Source organism: Dendrobates tinctorius, unplaced genomic scaffold (assembly GCF_039654945.1).
Source record: "Dendrobates tinctorius isolate UK_male_01 unplaced genomic scaffold, ASM3965494v1 ptg000040l, whole genome shotgun sequence".
Lineage (NCBI taxonomy): Eukaryota > Metazoa > Chordata > Amphibia > Anura > Dendrobatidae > Dendrobates > Dendrobates tinctorius.
The window spans coordinates 34,460,001-34,480,250 of record NW_027361708.1 but is presented as its reverse complement, the minus strand read 5'-3'; the positions used below and the strand labels follow the sequence as shown (position 1 = coordinate 34,480,250).

The window sequence follows — 20,250 nt, the reverse complement described above, 5'->3', positions numbered from 1 at the left end:
GATCTTTGTACAACCCCAAAATAAGTGAAACAAGTTTCCTTGTTGTCCACAGTTTCTCCAACAAAGAGGGGAATGTTCCTTATTTATATGGGCCAATCTAATAGGAGTGAGATACCACCTGGTTAAGATCTTAAAATATGACTCGTGAAGCGCCATTGAGATACCAGATCGGTAAGTTGACCTAATAGCGCTGTCCCACTGTTCATCCGCCATAACTATATTCAAGTCAGACTCCCATCTCCTCATGTACACATTTTTCGGGCTGACCACATCTCCATTAAAATAGTTGTATATATTTCTCAGACTCCAGGCAGTTTTGTTGTTTGTGTTGCCTAGCAATGAGATCAACATCTCCAGGTTCATAGTTTTAATGCGCATGAATTTCTGCACACTCTCCTTTAAGATAATAAAGGGTATGAACTCAGACAATGGCAAGTTGTATTGAGACCTAATCCTACTGAAACTAAAAAATTCATCTCCCTCAAAGAGATTTCCAATTCTTTTGATGTTTGAATTTAACCAGGACTCAGACAAAGGAATATTGTAAACTAACGCTAGAAGATGTAAGGGGAATTTCCTGAACTGCGTTTTCTTATTAAAGGATTTTGTGGGTTTTGAAAGTGCTCTCCAGGCATGTACAATAGAGTGGAAGATTGGATGGGAGGGAATCATCCTTGGATTGTGGAACATAAACTTGAAAAAATGTTCTCTTGCTGTAACCTGTTTACCCACTTCGTTTTCCAAGTTAAGCCAGGCAGGCCGATTATTTCCGCTGAACCAAAACCAGCTTTGCTTAACCAACAATGCTTGGTAATATGCAAATAGATTTGGAAGGCCGGCACCTCCATTGCTCTTATTTTTGTACAGCAAATTCAGTGAGATTCTAGCTTTTTTTCCACCCCAGATAAATGAATTAATCAGGTTCTGAATCTTGCCAATGAATTTATAAGGGATAATCAAAGGAAGAGCCCTAAAAACGTAAAGAACCTTCGGCAAAATAGTTGTTTTAACCGTTAATATTCTTCCAAACAAAGAGAGGTCTATTTTAGCGTAGAAGGAAACAGCGAGAGAGATAGACTCAAAAATATCTTTCAAGTTGGTATTGACAGTATGCGATATATTGTTTGAGATGGTTATCCCCAAGTATGTTATCCCCCTTTCTTCCCAGGTAAACTCATACTGTTTCTTTACTTCCTCAATCTCCATGCTGCTAATATTAAAAGTCAGATATTTAGATTTGTGATTGTTAATTTTCAAATAGGAGGCCTTAGTAAAGAGCTCCAGTTCCAAGGACAATGCAGCCATAGATTTATTAGGATCGAGTAGCATCAGAAACAGGTCATCTGCAAACAGTCCAAGTTTATATTCTCGAAGTGAGGTGGCAAATCTCTTTATATCAGAGTTAGATCTTATTCTCTCGGCCAAAGGCTCAATAGCAAGGACAAACAAGAGAGGTGACAGTGGGCATCCCTGCCTTGTTCCGCTAGCGATGGAGAATTTCTCTGATAGGAAGTTGTTAGCGTATTTTCTTGCACTGGGCGCCGAATATAATGCAAATATTGTAGACAGGAATCTCTGATCGAAACCAAATTTCTCAAGAGCAGCCTTGAGATAAGCCCAGTTCAACCTGTCAAAAGCTTTTTCGGCGTCCAGTGTCAGAAAAAACGCTTGTGAACCAGAAAGCTCAATCTTGTTCATTAGATTTATTACTCTCCTTGTTCCGTCCGATGCCTGACGCCCCTCCGTAAAACCGATCTGATCGTCCAAAAGCAAAGATGGCAAAATACCTTTTAGTCGATCTGCTAAAATTTTGGAATACATTTTTATGTCACTGTTAATCAATGATATTGGCCTATAGCTCTGAATCCTCTCGGGGTCTCCCCCCCCTTTGGGATCATAATTATTGTCACTTCCAACATTTCTTTCGGGAATGAGCCCCGAGAGGAAGCAGCACCAAAGACCGAAACCAAGTGGGGAGAGAGAATTTCCGCAAATGACCTAAAGTATTCATTGGAAAAACCATCAGGGCCTGGGGATTTTTGAATTTTGAGTTTATGTATGGTGTCGACTATCTCCTTCTCGCCAAAAGAGCCATTAATAAAATCTAAATCTGCGGGGGTAATTTTAGGGAGATTAATGCTAGATAAGATTGCATTGATAGAGCCTGAATCAACATTAGGAGTATTAGGGTCTTCTTTAAGGTTATATAGATTCCGGAAAAAATCTGCAAAGGAACCAACTATGTCCTTAGGGTGAACAAGAGTTTTGCCTGCAGGTGTAATAATTTTATTGATTCTCCTGTTGATTCTCTCCTTTTTAAGTCTCGTCATCATATATCTTGTTGGTTTATTAATAGACGTATAAGACTTAAATTTGGAAGCCCTAATGATAGAATCGCATTCAAGAAAAATTTCTGATCTCAGTCTTTGTCTGAGTGTCATAATTTCCACCTGAATCGCAGAAGATGGAGTTGGTAGTCTGCACTGTTGTTCCTCCTTATTATAAATTTGAGCCTGTAGATTCAAGATATTTTCTCTATTCTTTTTCTTGTGCCTTGAAGCAATCTGGATAAGGCCACCCCTAACAACTGCTTTATGCGCATTCCACAGTGTAAATGTGTCTATCTCAGGAGAAGTGTTTTCCCTAAAATAATTATTTATCAAATTCTCAATCTCCTGTCTATATTCCGGTATTTTAAACAAAGTTGGGTTGCATTTCCAAAGATATGTATTTTCAGAGACAGGGCCCAATAAAAACTCTGCCAGAACCGGTGAGTGGTCTGACAGTGTCTTTCTTAGAAATGTAAAACTTTTGAATTTACTCAATGTGAAAACATTCGTAAGAATTAGGTCAATACGAGAGGCTGTGCCGTGAACATCTGAGTAGTGCGAGTATTCTCTGGAGGAAGTGTTTAAACATCTGAAAATGTCAAACAGTTCGTTCTGTTTTAACCAATTTTTCAGCACAGGAGCTCTGTGGCGAACCTTGGAAGATGAATCTAATTCACTGTCGGGGACAATGTTAAAGTCCCCCAAAAAAACCACGTCTCCCGACTTAACCCTGTCAACTATTTTGAGTAGCTTATTCAAAAAGGAGACCTGATTTTTGTTTGGAGCGTAGATGTTCACCACTGTGCAAGACGTGTTATTTAAAGTGCAGATGAGAACGTGGAATCTTCCCAACGGGTCCACTACCTCGTCAACAAAATGAAATGGGACAGCGCTACTGATCATTGTAATCACTCCTGCTTTCTTTGATGGAGAAAGCGCTTTAAAAATGTGAGGAAAGGTTTTATGTTTAAAAATCGGGTGGTTGTCCTTCGCCAGCCTGACCTCCTGCAAACAAACTAAATCAGCATGTGTACTGGTAATTTCTCTCAATAAGGTATATCTTTTATTGGGGCTATTAAGGCCCCTAACGTTGTATGATAAAATCTTCATTAAATACAGTAATGAAAAAATAACCGGTAGAAAATGTAAACCCAAAAAAAGAATAGTTGGCCTCACAAGGCCCAAAACCTATCAAAAGGGACTATAAGAGCCCTCCTGGTGGACTCCCAACAGTAGGGGTCTCACCTATTTGTGGGGGTAAAAGGTACAAGTTGTGGCAGAGGTCCTCCATGGATCCCACTAGTTGTGTATGTAAGCAAACATACCTTTATAGAGAATAGATTTTTAGTCTCTGTCTCTGAACTCTGGTTCATTTAAAAGGAATTTTAAAAACCTGGAACCATCGTGAACCGTATTAATTACATGGTTTTTGTTATTGTACCATATTAACAATTTTGTTGGGAAACCCCACCGATAAGGCACTCCAAGATCTCTTAATTTAGCAGTGATATCCATAAAGGATCTCCTAGCTTCCATCGTCTCCCTTGAGAAGTCAGAGAAGATCTTGATTTCTCTGTAAGGTTCTGGGAAGGAACCCTCCTCTCTAATGTTTTGCAATATTTTCTCTTTGGTTTCAAAAAAGTGGATGCGCATGATAGCATCTCTAGGTTTATCCTGAGGTAAACCCTTAGGGCGAGGAAGACGATGTATCCGATCAATGGTAAGATCTAGATCTGAAAGTGATGGAATGGCCTTCTTGAACATATTTTTTGCATATCCTGAAAGGTCACTTTGAGATACACTTTCTGGAATCCCCCTAATCTTCAAGTTGTTCCGCCTACTGCGGTCCTCCAAATCTGCCAGCTTTGATTTTAAAGTAATAATTTCTGCCTGAAGCAATGAATTTTGCTTGGAGAGAAGATTTGAATCCTTCTCCATTACCTCCATCCTTTCCTCTATTTTTTCAAATCTCTTATTCATGGCATTGCATGTTTCTTGCAAAGTTTTGTTCTGTGCTTCAAAACCTAGTCTCAGAGAGTCATTAAAGGTTTTGAAGAGATTCGCCATAAAACCCTCCGTAGTTTGTTTGGAGGAGCCCATAAACTCCTCAAAATTTATCATAGGGGGTGGAATTACAGTTGAAAGAGGATACTCTGTGTGTATTCTCTTAGCTTTTTGCCTTCCCGGACTATCATTGGGAGAATAGTAGTCAGATGAACAGTCCGAGTCCTCTGCAGTCAAATGGGTCTTATCAGCTTGACTATCTGGGCCCCCCTCTTAGCTGACTTTGAGGTGTCCATTTCTTCAGTCACATTGGGGATTTCCCCAGAGGCTATGCTTGAGGTTTCTCTCTTGGTACTGCTAGCTGACTGAGAGGAGGGCAGAGCAGCTTTGGAGACGGCTCCCCCTTTCACAACGTTGCCATAGGTTGTAGAAAGGGATTTTTTAGCAGTGTCACCTTTGAGTTGGTGGTCCTTCTTTAAAGGGGACCTCGACTTAAATGGGCTAGTTAAGTTAGTTACATCCCCCCATGATTTTGAATTATATCGGGATGAGGGCCTATCTCTTTGTGATTTGTAGTTTGGTTTTCTCTCTGAAGACATGATTTATGTTTAGTAAAATGTAATAGATACAGGTGAATAAAATCTACGTGTAAGCAAAATGTAACAACGTCTATGAAAAGAAGATATATAGATTAATATAAATGGCAAACTGCACAACCTGTCTATGGTTACAGCAATCTTACACCTGTGAAAAGAATTGTTCAGTCTGTTGTAGCCAGCAAATAAGGTATTGGACTTGCAGCATTAATTATGAAGGCAACAGGAGAAAGACAGATTTCCACCTATCAATTCAGCAGGTTTTGTAAAAGAAAGTATGCTAGAATTATAAAGCAAGCCTCAAAAAACAGGTTCAACAGGAAAATCTATTTGACAGATTGACATGTCTTGGAATCTAAATTCAATGGTAAGTTGTGAAGCAGGGGAAAATTATTTCCAGACACTTCTCCCAGGATACAGTATGCAGGGAAAGTCTTTCAGTCCTTCTTCCCAGGCAGGATAGCACAAGAATTCTCATGCACTGCACAACACAGCACAGCAAATAGAAGCAGTGTCAATCACTCAGGCAGCTTATGTTGCTCTCCCACAGCCAACTAGCAGTGCAGGAGATGGAATTATGTCACTGGGGATTCCCCACTTCTGCCCAGGCAGCACTTGCAACCTGGCTGTGAGCCAGGCACAGGGCAGGCCGGAACTACTTTCCTCCAGCAATTGAAGGAAGCTCCTCCAGACACACTTCAGATTGGTGGAGTAGGCAGGCAGCAGCTTCAAGGTGTCTCACCTCTGTGTCCTGACTTGGGCTCCACAGCTCTCAGAGGGCAAGAAGGGACAGTATCAACAGTGCAGGAATCTTCACAGCACCTGGTTAGACCAGGAGCACCAATAAAATAGTGCAGCAGTACAGGGCAGAGAAAGCAGCTGGTACCTCCTCCCTCAAAGGGCTGATAGAAGCTCCACAATGTCCCACTCTGCACCATCAGCTTCTTCCAGCAAATCTTCAGTGTGCCTCACCTCCCAACAGCAGTACTGGCACCAAATCAATCACAGGGCATTTCTCAGAAATCCAGGGGTATTTCAATAGTGTCCTTCAGATATAGGATCTTATAGCAGGCTCCCAGGCCAGGACAAAGGTATAAGAAAGAGAGTAAGAGATCCCTCCGCCTCCTCTTTGTTCCTTCCCAGTCACAAAGTATAAAATATTGATAAAATGGGCTTCCCTCACCCAAAATGAGCGATCCAGATGTCAAAATGCTCAGTCCAGTTTCAGGAAGGTAATCCAACAAGTTATGGCCAAAAATAAAATTCCTCTAGTAAGCTTTTAGTCGCTTTTGTGTGGGTCCATGCAGGAGCACTAAGCTCTTGCTGCTCACATGGGAAGAGCTCAAGCCACACCCCCCAGGTCCCATACATTTAAGATCATTGGCCGACTTTTATTTTCTGCATATTTTCAGTTTTTGTGTTGGTGTTTGCAATAAAAAAAGTCAGAGTTCCTGAACTTTTCATTATGCTATCATATTTTCTTTGCAGTTATCTTAGCCCATTTGCACATTACAACGCTATGCCATTTCTTTCTAATCTCTATTTAAATTATCTTAACAGTTTTCTGTTCAATTCCATTCATGCGGTTACAGACAGGATCAATTTGAGACTGACTAACTTCAGCTTATCTCTTCTTCACATGATTGATTCTCTATCTTTATGGCCAATTTGCTGGATCATTCTCTGTATTACTAATTTTCCCATATCTGCCCTTTTCCGCGCTTCTATAAAAGATAAGTCATTCCTTTGCGTGTGCGACAATTCACTTGATGCTTTCCTCAGTAAAATTATAAACTTGCTCCTATCAGTGGGTCAGCTGAAGTAATTCAATATAAAAGCATGTAAACCATGTTGGAATATCCAGTGAAGGAAATCTCTGCCTATTACTGTTGTGGCTCTGGTACCCCATGTGACACCATAGTACTTTCAATCAGACAATGGTCCCAAGCTCTTAGGTCTGTGATCTGACTGAAATTTATAAAAAGTTGTCCCCTTTCAAAAAATCCCTCTTCTCAGGTGTAGTTTGTTCTAAAGCAAACACACAGTGCTTTAATCACTCTCCCGGTGTTCAGTGCTGATTCTCCGCCTCTGCTTCTATTGTCTGATATTGGTTGCGGCGCTGTCATCATGTTGACAATGTGGCAGCCATTCATTGAGCTCATTGGCTCGGATCGAGGCATTCCGTATGCTCGGATAGAGCTCGCTGAGCTCAGTGTTTGGCTGCCGTGCTTTCAATGTGACATCAATGATGCAGCCAATATCAGTGGCCAGGAGCAGTGGTGGTGGATCCGGAGAGGGTGAGTAAACAGGTCTTGTTTATTTGTAATGAAGGAGGACAACCTCTTTAACTGCTCCATTTAAAGGTCCATTTTTTATGCTGTAGCTCTCCACAGCATTTTCCGCAGCAATTAACATGAGCTTTTTGCATGTGATTTGATAGCATTTTTTCCAGTGGCAGATTTTGTCTCTTTCTAGTATGTCATGTTTAAATGATAAATACTTTGGTTTGAAAACTTTCTGTTTGCTGAGTTACCTAGCCTTTATAGTTCGGTATATGCATTTTCACTGTAAATGCACTCTGGAAACTTGTATGAGTTTTTCCTCTGTTGATTTTCTGTTTCTTAATCATTTCTATGGGGAAAATTTGCAAATAATGGCGCAGTCATACGGCCGTATGAATCAGACTGAGATCAGACCGCAGGGCATGTACTGGCCGGTAGCTCTGCCGTCCCGACCATGACAGCTTCATTTAATTCCATGCAGCTGTCAGTTTGGGAGAACCAGGGCCAGTATGTGCACTGCGGTCTTATCTCAGTCTGATTTATACAGCAGCGCCCTAAAATGCATTCTTATTACAGGAGAAATTGACATGCTGCAGATTTCAAAATCAAATGGCAGGTCAATTTCCATAGCATTAAAAAACACAGTGAAAATTCACTTTACTGGAAGTGTAGTACATTGCAATTATTGCAATTTATATACACAGCCGAAAAAAAGCACCAAATACTCCCAATGAGATCTTAGGCTTAAGCTACTTTCTCACAGAACGCTTTTGCTCTGGACCTCAAATAGGGATGTCCTGCAAATATCTCCACAAGGGTATATACTGCTGTGGATATCATTGTGAAGGAGGCTCTGGGAAGTCAAACATTTCACCTTTTACAAGATAAAAGGTAAACTTGTACCTACATCAGCATCATAAAATGACACGCTGTGAGTCTCAAACCTGCAAACCTATAATATCAAACTTGCACAAATAAATATGGCAATAGAAAAGGTAAAATGACCCTAGGACTGAAAAGTGACTGTAGGTTTCTCATACATAGTCACCCTACTCGGTATCCTATGTTTGCCTCCTCTGCTCAGATAAAAGTTTCATTCCTTCTGTCACCAAGATGGCCACTGCACTGGTATGGAGATTGCAGTGGTAAGTTTATACCACATTTCCCCTGTCCTGTGTGACAGGAAAGGCCAGAAATATTTGGCTTAGACTTATCTTCTTAGGGTACATTCACCTGTTCAGCATTTGGTCCGTATGTGGTAAGGGCCGGGATTGGGGGGGGTGGTCCACTGCTTACCACGTCCGGACACCACAGACACCAGGAGAAGCAAGGACAAGTCGGAGGCAGAGTTCAGTTGTAACAGTTCCGGATTTTATTCGTCGTCCTCCTGACGACCACAACCACGCACCGCAGCCTCTTTACAGTTCTCCGTCTCCAGGCCAGGGTACCTGCACCTTTCCTCCAGTCGAAGTAACGTCCCTCACGGATCTTTTGCTGGGGCTGTCCTAGACCAATCTACTGCCAGCACTTCACCTGCCCGAGGTCGTCATCCAATCGATGCCCCCGGGGCCTCGTCTGTCCTGCGGTCCGTCGGGTCAGGGCCACCCCCCTGACTGTCTCTTTCCTGACAGTCCCCTCACCGAGCTCTTTGCTGTTCTCCGTCTTCTGCCGAGCTCCTCCCGGGACTAACCTGCCTGGAACCCCAACCAGTCCTATTATCCCCTCTCTCACCAGGAATTCCCCTCCTGGGTTCCTATGTAGGGAAGGTGACCTGACGGACGGACTAGTCAGAGTGAAGAAGGAAAGGTTTGCACAGTGTAGGTAGGTGTCAGGTATTACAGTAGGGAAACAGCTAGGAAAGTGTAGTGGACATGCAGTACCTTGGGTTGACCATTAGATGGAAGGGAGGAGTGTGAGCAAAGGACTTGACATCAGCTTAGGGCTTTAGAAACCGTTGGTCATGGGGGCGTGGTGACAGTGACAGTTTCAAGGAACCGGGTTAGCTATAAATACTGAGGGAGGGTTCCAGAAAGTTCCAGTCCCCAGGGGGAGCCTCAGTGACAGGAGGACTTCGACAGTCTGTGCGCTGTGAGGTGAATCCAGACCAGGGGGACTGAGGAGAGAGAACAACAGGGGGGTGGTCCTGACAGATACACCGCAACAGAGACGAGATAAAGGGAATAGGCACACCGTGTAAAGAACGACGTTTGACCAGTGAACGGACTGTTGGTGATTAGGCTTAGGGCAGGCACAGTGTCGGAACCTGTCACTACGTCAGGAAAGGCAAAAAGGACAGGACGTATATATACGTCCCAGGCGAGAAACACGGTGTGTGAAGTGGCTCTGGATACAGAGGGCCATGAGTGAGGTACTGTGCTGTGTTGTGAAGCGGCTCTGGATGCGGAGGGCCGAGAGAGAGAGAGATATGGCGATGTGCTGCGAGGGCCGTCAGGCGGACGGCGCGCGAAAATAAACTTGGACCTGTTGTACCCAGTACCTGCCTCCATTTCGTCTCTGTTTCGTCTCTGCATGGTAAGAAGAGGGACCACCCCCCCAGCTCGCCCCACTAACCCTACACCTATCTCCCCGCCCCCCATGACTAAGCGTTTCTCAAGCCCTAAGCTGCTGTTGAGTCCTGAACTACTCCCCCCTGCCATCTTGTGGTCATTTCTAGGTACTGCACTCTCTTGTCTGGCTTTCCGAGCTATCACCCTGCTGTCCTTGTCAATCTCCGTCCATAGTGCACCAACCGTTCCCTCCTACTTCCAGTCAAGTCTGTCTGTCAAGTCACCTTCCCCACACGTACTTTACCTCAGTATTTGTAAGTCAAATCAGGAGTGGGACAAACAGAGGAAAAGTATAATAGAAACACATCACCACTTCTGGATTTATCATCCACTCCTGATTTTGGCTTACTAAACACAGAGGTAAAATAGTTACCAAATACTGAACGTGTGAATGTGACCTCATCTCTGTACTTTCTTTGCCACTGTGGCAGCCATTTTGGAAGCAGAAGGAAAGGAACGCTAATTTGAGCAGCGGGAGGAAAATTAAAGGAACCAGGTAGGGTGGATATACATGTGAAATGTAAAGTCATGTTTCATTCATGAGGGGTCACTTTAAAAAATTAAGTAGAAGAGCTTATGTGATTGTTAACAAAGGAAGCAAGGTGGTATGGATTATATTTTCATTTTCTATATAGAAAAAGCTGCCACAAATTATAGAAGTAGATAAAAGAGTAAATAATAATTTTCTAACATAAAACACAATGAAGAAAGGAATCATTTTCTATACACAGCCTAGAGCAACACTTGCTACAAGTTTCATAAGGAAAAAAAGCAAATTGCCACTATGTTCCTGTTTGCCTGCTATGAAGTTTAGCCTGAATTTCCTTAACAATGACCTGATCAGCATGCTAAAATAGCAAGGCCGGAATGGCTGATGCTGCCTGTTGAGTTTGGGATTTCTGACATCTACTCAGAGCCTCCTGCCACATGTTCCAGTCAAATTAATTAGAGCGATTAGCCCTCAACTTTCACTGGCAGCAGACAGGTCATTTTTAAAAGTACCTGTGAGGAATATGAATGATTTACATTTCTTCCTGCAACACTTATGTATTAAATATAGGTTATGATGGTCACAATAAATGGTAGAAAACTCTAGATTCATGCATGCACTATAAGCTGAGAAGACTTTCCAAGCATAGACATGGTGGCATTTTTCCACAGAAAGTCACAATTTCCTAACTTGGAGGACGCCAGCCAGAGGAATCGGCAATAATATAATTAAAAGGAAAGGGACTGTTGATACTGATTTTTTTGTACATTTTTCTTATTACTTGTCTCAGATTCTTATTGTTATTTCTCTATGTGAGATAAATCACTCTTGTCTTATTAAACCTAAAGTGTTGATTTAAAACAAATATAACAATGTTGACAGAACAAGATCCCAGTTTAGTTCTCTGTGTTACAATTTCCAACTTGATATCAAACTCTCCCAGTATGACTCTACAGGGTGGTGGAGCAGCAAAATGAAAGGGACAGGAGGCAAATCAGTGGGGATCTCTAAGTTTCAAAATACTGTCTAGCCACCAAGGCCTCGAAGTAGACAGAAAGCCACAGAGGGTAGGAATAAGGAGATAACTGTATATGAGAAAACTGAAGTAAGGCCCACATGGAATAGAAGAAAGATTGGAAAAGACTACACAGGAGCCGTGAATAATAAGATGTGTCTCGTGTAATTACCTATCTATCATGTTCAGAAAAACGGAAAACTGCAAAAGAATGCATCATCAGTTACTGGAAGAAAAAGTGAAAAACCAAGATGTACAAAACTGGAAAACACCTGTTGTCATTTTATAGGATGTAATTCACTAAATTATTGAAATTAGCTATATATACACAGTATATTGAGCACAATATACAGTGATACTGATGGAAAAAATATAGGTTTAAATTTTGACATCAAATATATCCTGCCTAAACCAACACCATTGTATTGTACAATTGAGGCTTGTAATGGTGTCCCTTAGTAAAACAGGGCTCAGTGGTCCGTGGTAAAAAAAAACACAGCATGCACGATTTCATTCGAAAATCAGATGGCACTAGCCCATTCATGTTTATCGGTCCTTGGAAAACATGGGATGGCACTTGACTTTTCATGGACGGACTGAAAGGTGAAGATGGAGATTTCTTTTTTTTTAATTCTTTGTATCCAAGAAATGCGGATAATACTCTGATCAAACTCTTATGAGATTGTGATTACCATAAACGGACTATTTGTCTCAGATGGAGTTTGGAGAATGTATAATTGTCTGCATCTGCCCTTAGAGGAAAAACATTTTTAAAGGGAACCTGCCAGCAGGATTGTACACAGTAACCTACGCACAGTGTCAGGTCGGTGCCGTTATACTGATTAAAACGATACCTTGGTTGAGGAAATGGTAACAACAAAGACCCTCACTGTTGCCCTGATCCACTCCCACCTGGACTACTGTAATACTCTATTAATCGGCCTCCCCCTCACTCAACTTTTCCCTCTACAGTCAATCCTTAATAAAGCAGACAGGGTTGTCTATCTGGCCAATCGGTACTCGGACATGTCCGCTCTTTTCCAGTCATTGCACTGGCCGCACATTCATTACAGGATCCAATCCACACTGCTTTTCACAGTGCAGCACCCCCCTACATCTAACATAGTAACATAGTCAGCCAGGCCATAAAAAAGACATTTTTCCATCCAGTTCAGCCTATATTTCGTCAGAATAAATCCTCAGATCTACGTCCCTCTAAAGAACCTAATAACTGTAAGATACAATATTGTTACGCTCCAGAAAGACATCCAGGCCTCTCTTAAACCCTTCGACTGAGTTCGCCATCACCATTTCCTCAGGCAGGGAATTCCTGATTCTCTCTGCCCTAACAGTAAAGAATCCTCTTCTATGTTGGTGGAAAAACCTTCTCTCTTCCAGATGCAGAGAATGCCCCCTTGTGACCATCACCTTCCTTGGTATAAACAGATCCTTGGAGATATATTTCTATTGTCCCCTTATATACTTATACATGGTTATTCGATCGCCCCTTAGTTGTCTTTTTTCTAGACTAAATAATCATAATTTTGCTAATCTCTCTGGGTATTGTAGTTCCCCCATCCCTTTTATTAATTTTGTTGCCCTTCTTTTGTACTCACTCTAGTTCCATTATATCCTTCTTGAGCACCGATGCCCAAAACTGTACACAGTACTCCATGTGCTGTCTAACTGTAAGGGGAGACCAGGACTATAGTCATGGCCAGAGACACTAAAGCATCAGTGTCCTGGCCTACCCTCACAGAAAATTGCATTTCACTCTTCAGCGTGCCTGCGTCTCCAGGTTCGGGTTCCCCTGAGCACATCCCAAGAGGCTATAGCCCTTCTCCGAGGCGACTCCCAGTAATTGAGACACAATCCAGAGTAACTTGAACAGTTTCTTTACTGATAAATTCACACATTATATCCACAGTTGGCACATCATGGGATACACATTCAACTTTACTTGCTTCCTCAGCTTTCCCTACTTTGCTGACGCTTCCATATACGAGCACATGTCTGGACCGGACTGTCTTAGACTGCTCCCCAGTTTCTTCCTGGCCTAACCTCGCCATGATGACAATTCCTTCTGCCTGTTTCACCCCAGACTTGAAATCATCAGCCACCTAGTTTGGTTGCCTCTGGAAAAGCATCCAACCCGTCTGTACTATTCCCTGCAAAGCTTCAACTTCCTTCTGTTCCTCACTCCAACCAACTCCTGCCCTAAAGGCGTCCGCCAAGGCTATGATTTGCCACATTCTCTCTCTACTGTACTGGCCCACTGCAATGATGTCCAGTGACGGTGGATAACGTGGGCTGTCACTGCTTAATGTTGCATGGCTGCTGAGCTGTCCTGGGCTTATAGCCCATGTGGACACTTCGGGCACCCTGGACCCATCTGAACTAACTTCCTTTCTTTTCTATCCTTAACTCCTGGCAGCCCCTCCTACACTTAACCATATCCTGCTATGAATTCTATTCTCTAGAGTGCCCCCCTCTAGTGTCCAAAACAGAGTACTATGCTTTCTCTATACTGTAAATGACAAACCATGAAATGCAGTAAACATTATCACAACTATGTGCAAGTAAACGTAATACTACAGTAAAACGTAAAGACAAAACTATGGTAATACCCAGAAGGGGTACCATGTCATACGTGCGGTAATACATGTAGACATGTAGCAGTACCAGTTAGCAAAAAGTAATAAATAAAACAAGATACATTTTTACTTAACCCCTTTACATAACCAGGAATTTGTACAGAGGCAGTATAATGCTCTCATCATGTGTATCCATACCTCTTTTAATGCCCCCCATGATCCTGTTTGCCTTGGCATCCGCTGTCTGGCACTGGCTTCTCCAGGCAAGTTTATCATTAACTAGGATCCCCAAGTCCTTCTCCATATTAGATTTACCCATTGGTTTCACGTTCAGTGTGTAATGGTGATATTGATTCCTTTTTCCCATGTGTATAACCTTACATTTATCATTGTTAAACTGCATCTGCCACCTTTGGTCCTAAGTTTCCAACTTATCCAGATCCATTTGTAGCAGAATACTATCTTCTCTTGTATTGACTACTTTACATAGTTTTGTATCATCTGCAAATATCGACATTTTACTGTGTAAACCTTCTACCAGATTGTTAATAAATATGTTGAAGAGAATAGGTTCCAACACCGACCCCTGCAGTCAGGCTCGGACTGGCCCACTGGAGAACCGGAGGATTCTCCGGTGGGCCCAGGCACTAACACCTTCTGGCATACTGGCCAGCAGGTGCCTAGGACTCCCACTGCTCCAAGGGCCCCCACTGCTCGAGGGGCCCCCAAATCAGTGGCTATGGGGCCCCTGAGTCAAGGGGACCCGCCCTGTGCCAGCTAGCAGCAGCGGGAGACAGGATCCTGTCCCCACTGCTAAAGCGAAATGAATATTCACGCTTCTCCACGCCCCTATGGGCATGGAGAGGAGTGAATACCATTCCTCTTTAGTAGCGGGCAGCCCATCCCCACCACGGCACCACACACAGCACAGCATCACTCTCTCACACTCACACACAGCACCGCATCAGTCTCTCACACTCACACACCCCTCACCACATACACATGCAGACACACAGCACAGCTCACCTCCCTGCAGCTGCAGCACATCCCAGCTTTCTGGGCAGTTCTTGTCTGAGACAGCCAAGCTGGATGACATCATCATCCAGCGTGCTGTCTCAGAGAGAAAGTTGCCAGAGAGAAAGAGGCTTCTGGGATGTGCTGTGGGGAGGTGAGCTGTGCTGTGTGTCTGCATGTGCACGTGGTGCGGTGCGTGTGTGTGTGAGTGATGCGGTGCTGTGTGCGTGTGTGAGAGTGATGCGGTACTGTGTGTGTGATGCTTTGCTGTGTGACTGTGAGTGAGTGATGGGGACCGGTGCTGTGTGTATGTGTGAGTGGGGTGGTGAGGAAGGACAATGATATTGGTGGGGGGAGGCAATGATGGAGGTTATGGGCAATGATGGCAGTGGGGGAGACAATGATGGAGGTGATGGGCAATGATATTGGTGGGGGAGGCAATAATGGAGGTGATGGGCAATGATGGTGGTGGGGGAGGCAATAATGGAGGTGATGGGCAATGATGGAGGTGATGGGCAATGATGGAGGTGATGGGTAATGATGACGGTGGGGGAGGCAATGATGAAGGTGATGGGCAATGATGGTGGGGGGAGGCAATGATGGAGGTGAGGGAGGCAATGATGGAGGTGATGGGCAATGATGGTGGGAGAGGCAATGATGGAGGTGATGGGCAATGATGGAGGTGGGGGAAGCAATGATGGAGGTGGGGGAGGCAATAATGGAAGTGATAGGTAATAATGGTGGTGGGGAGAGGCAATAATGGAGGTGATGGGCAATGATGGCGGAGGGGGAGGCAATGATGGAGGTGATGGGCAATGATGGTGGTGGGGGAGGCAATGATGGAGGTGATGAAATGGACAACGATGATGGGGAAGAGACAATGATTGAGGTGGTGGAATGGGCAGTGATGGGGTGGTGGGGGAGAAGGCAATGAAGGAGGTGGTGATGAGGACAATGTTGGGGGTGGAGAGGGGCTGCATTATACTTTATGAGGGGGCTACATTATATTCTGTGGGGGACTGCGTTATATTCTGGGGGTCTACATCATACTACATGAGGGGGCTACAGTATACTCTATGGGGGCTGCATTATTCTCTCAGGGGACTACATTATATTCTGGGGGGCAGCATTATTCCCTATTAGGGGGCTACAGTATACTCTATGTGGGGCTGCATTATATGCATTATATTCTGTGTTGTGCTGCATTATATTATATGAAGGGGGCTGCATTATACCGTATGAGGGTGCTACATTATATTCTATGGTGGGGACTGTGTTATACTTTATGGGGGGGTTGCATTATATTTTGTGGGGTGCTGCATTATACCCTATGAGGTAGGCTGCATTATATTTCATGAGGGAGGCTATATTATATTCTATGTGGGGACTACCCCTCTATGATTCTATGCCAACCCCTGCTAGTCTACCCTGATATTAGCGTGTTTTACCACACAATTGCTGGTCTTGTATCTATTTCTATGTAGCTACATAGTGGGCCTCAAGAATGATTTTCTCTGGTGGGCCCAAGGTGCTCCAGTCCGACGCTGCCTGCGGTATTCCACTGGTCACAGTGACCCAGTTAGAGAATATACCATTTATAACCACCCTCTGCTTGTAATCCTTCCTCATTTCTGTTTATCGGCCTACCTGTTCTTAATGCTCTGCAAACGACTTTCGACAAACCTCTGCACTAATCCGTACCTCCCACTCCCGACTCCAAGACTTCTCTCCTTTGGAATGCTTTACCTCAAGAAATTAGGACTATCCACAACTTGAACAGTTTTAAGCGTTCCCTCAAAATACATCTGTTCAGAGCGGCCTATCAAACTCCCTAATCAAAGTCATTTTATGTGTAAGTGTGTGCAGCTCATTCACTATCGAGAATAACCTTCCATCAAACTCCACCGCATCCAACAGCAACACAAATACTGGCTGGTGACCAGCTCATGCAGCTTTTATCTATCCCCCACTTTCTCAAGATTGCTTGACCATCAATGTAAATACGCACTGGTACTTTATGCCTCAACCCTCCTCATTGTAGATTGTAAGCTGTCACGAGCAGGGTCATTTTATTTTGCTTTAATTATTGTATTATCTTTAACTTTGCTACTTATGACTGTTGTATATGAACTGTAAAACTGTAAAGCCCTGCAGAATGCGTTGGCGCTATATAAATAAAGATTATTATTATCATTATTATTATGAAATCCATCCTGTGATTTTTGTTTAATCTTTATTTTCAGTTTTGAGTTAATGATATACTCGTGCCCCAGGCGGCCTGTGGGGGGGCTTCATGTGGTGCTCTGATTACGTATTCATAATGCAGACTGTTGACAGGTCACTGATCCCTCAGTGACCTGCCCTGTAGTTTGCATACTGAATATCTGTATATACTGAAGAAAAAAAATCCTTCTGCATGCAGGTGTCCACCCAGGACCCTGCGCTGCAGCATAATCGCATGTTTAGTGTCCTAGTAATCACCGTTCTTCATGTTATTGAGCAAGTCCAAAAAAAAATCAATTTGAAAATGTCGGCCCGCCGTGCCTGCTCAGTAGCAGCTATCGGAGATTTTGCTTCTGACATAACAGTTCACATTGAGTATCCAGTCAATCTATTTTGCAATAATTTAGTAATGCTGAGAACTGAGCCTCAATAGAACATACACACGTGGTCAAAATTGTTGGTACCCCTCGTTTAATGACAGAAAAACCCACAATGGTCACAGAAATATCTTGAATCTGACAAAAGTAATAATAAAAAATCTAAGAAAATGAACAAATGAAAGTCAACATTGCTTTTCAACCATGCTTCCACAGAATAAAAAAAAAAAATAAAACTCATGAAATAGACCTGGACAAAAATGATAGTACCTTTAACTTAATATTTTGTTACACAACCTTTTGAGGTAATCAATGCAATCAAATGATTCCTGTAACTGTCAATGAGACTTCTGCACCTATCGACAGGTATTTTGGCCCACTCCCAAGAGCAAACTGCTCCAGTTGTCTCGTGTTTGAAGGTTGCCTTTTCCAGACAGCATGTTTCAGCTCTTTCCAAGATGCGCAATAGGATTTAGATCAGGGCTCATAGAAGGCCACTTCAGAATAGTCCAGTTTTTCCTCTAAGCCATTCTTGGGTGTTTTTAGCTGTGTCTTTTGAGTCACTTTCCTGTTGCAAGACCTATGACCTGCAACTGAGACCAAGCTTTCTGACACTGGGCAGCACATTTCTCTCTAGAATCCCTTGAGATTTTATTGTACCTTGCAAAGATTCTAGACACCCTGTACCAGATGCAGCAAAGCAGCCACAGAACATAACAGAGCCTCCCCCATGTTTCACAGTAGGGACAGTGTTCTTCTCTTGATATGCTTTATTTTTCGTCTGTGAATATAGAGCTGATGTGCCTTGCCAAAAAGTTCAATTTTTGTCTCATCTGTCCATAGGACATTCTCCCAGAAGCTTTGTGGCTTGTCAACATGTAGTTTGGCAAATTCCAGCTTGTTTTTTTAATGATTTTTTTAAACAATGGTGTCCTCCTTGGTCGTCTACCATGATGTCCACTTTTGCAAAGAAAAGGAGACAGAAAAAGCACAATAGGGTCTTATCCATGTTACAAGGAGAAATAAAAACAAGAAATTTGCTCACCTGGTTAGGATGAGAAATAGCATATAGTCTGGCGGCTGCTGCAGATCCACAGGTACTCAACGACCAGAAGAAATCACGCATTCAGGGGAATTTGTAGTTATATTCCACGATGCCGCAAGAAAGTATTCCAGGAGAGAGATATCAAAAATTCACAGTGGTTTATTCAACGCGTTTCAGGGGTCTCATGCCCCCTTCGTATTTCCTGACGAAGGGGGCATGAGACCCCCGAAACACGTTGAATAAACCACTGTGAATCTTTGATATCTCTCTCCTGGAACACTTTCTTGCGGCAGTGCAGAATATAACTACAAATTCTCCTGAATACATGATGTCCACTTTGGCTCATACAATGACAGATGGTGCGATCTGACACTGATGTTCCTTAAGCTTGAAGTTCACCTTTAATCTGTTTAGAAGTTTTTCTGGGCTCTTCTGTTACCATTCACATTATCCATCTCTTTGATTTGTAATCAATTTTCCTCCTGTGGCCACATCCAGGGAGGTTGGCTACAGTCCCATGGAGCTTAAATTTCTGAATAATATGTGCAAGTTTTTCTGGGCTTTTTTGTTACCACTAGTGATGAGCAAGTATGCTCATTGCTCGGGTTTCCCCGAGCATGCTCATGTGATCTCCGAGTATTTGGAAGTGCTTGGAAATTTAGTTTCTGTTGTTGCAGCTGCATGATTTACGGATACTTGACAGTCTGAATACATGTGGGAATTCCCTAACAAACAGGTAATCCCCACATGTATTCAGGCTGTCAAGTAACTGCAAATCATGCAGCTGTGGCGACAGAATCTAAATCTCTGAGCACTTCCAAATACTCGGAGATCACCCGAGTATGCTCAGGGAAACCCGAGCAACGAGCATACTCGCTCATCACTAGTTACCACTCATATTATCTGTCTCTTTGATTTGTCATCAATTTTGCTCCTACGTGCACGTCCAGGGAGGTCAGCTACAGTGCTATGGTGCTTAAATTTCTGGATAATATGTGCAAATGTATTCATAGGAACATCAAGCTGCTTGGAGATGGTCTTATAACTTTTACCTTTACCATATTTGTCTATAATTTTCTTTCCAATCTCCTGAGACAACTCTTTCCTTTGCTTCCTTTGGTCCATGTTGAGAGTGATAGATAACATGTTACCAGACAGCACATTTAGTATTTGTAGCCCTCTACACAGGCCCACTTACTGATCCCAAAATTGTAGAAACCTGTGATGCCAATTAGTGGACACTCCTTGATTGAGCATGTCCCTTTAGTCACATTATTTTCAGGGGTAGCATCCTTTCTTTCCAGGCCTATTTCATGAGTTTTATTTTTTGAAAATTCTGTGTAAGCATGGTTAAAAAGCAACGTCTGACTTTCATTTGTTAATTTTTATAGATTTTTTTATTTTTTATTACTTTTGTCAGATTCAATTTATTTCTGTGACCATTGTGGGTTTTTCTGTCATTAAATGAGGAGTACCAACAATTTTTACCACGTATGTATGAGGTTGAAAGTCATAGGGGGACACACAAAATGCCATCTTCAAACCATCTTCATTTAATATTTACATATATATCCTTTATCTGATGTTCACCAATTAAATTCTTTAAAAAAAAGATCTTTAAGAAGTGTATGAATCTGTTAGCTCTTACCTCATCTTTATCTTGTACCTGAATATACAGAGGCAATGCAAACCCAAGCTGGGCCAACTCTGGGA

At 42.8% G+C, this 20,250-nt stretch overlaps 1 protein-coding gene across 2 annotated transcripts in view; it reads right to left on the bottom strand.

Annotated features, from left to right (window-relative positions):
- CDH23 (cadherin related 23) overlaps window positions 1-20,250 on the bottom strand; it is a 1,761,581-nt gene that overhangs the window by 911,989 nt on the left and 829,342 nt on the right. For both annotated transcript variants that reach the window (XM_073574902.1, XM_073574903.1), the window contains exon 11: window positions 20,186-20,250. This exon is cut by the window's right edge and continues 124 nt beyond it. In XM_073574902.1, coding sequence (XP_073431003.1) covers window positions 20,186-20,250 — 65 coding nt within the window. The remainder of the gene's footprint in view (window positions 1-20,185) is intronic.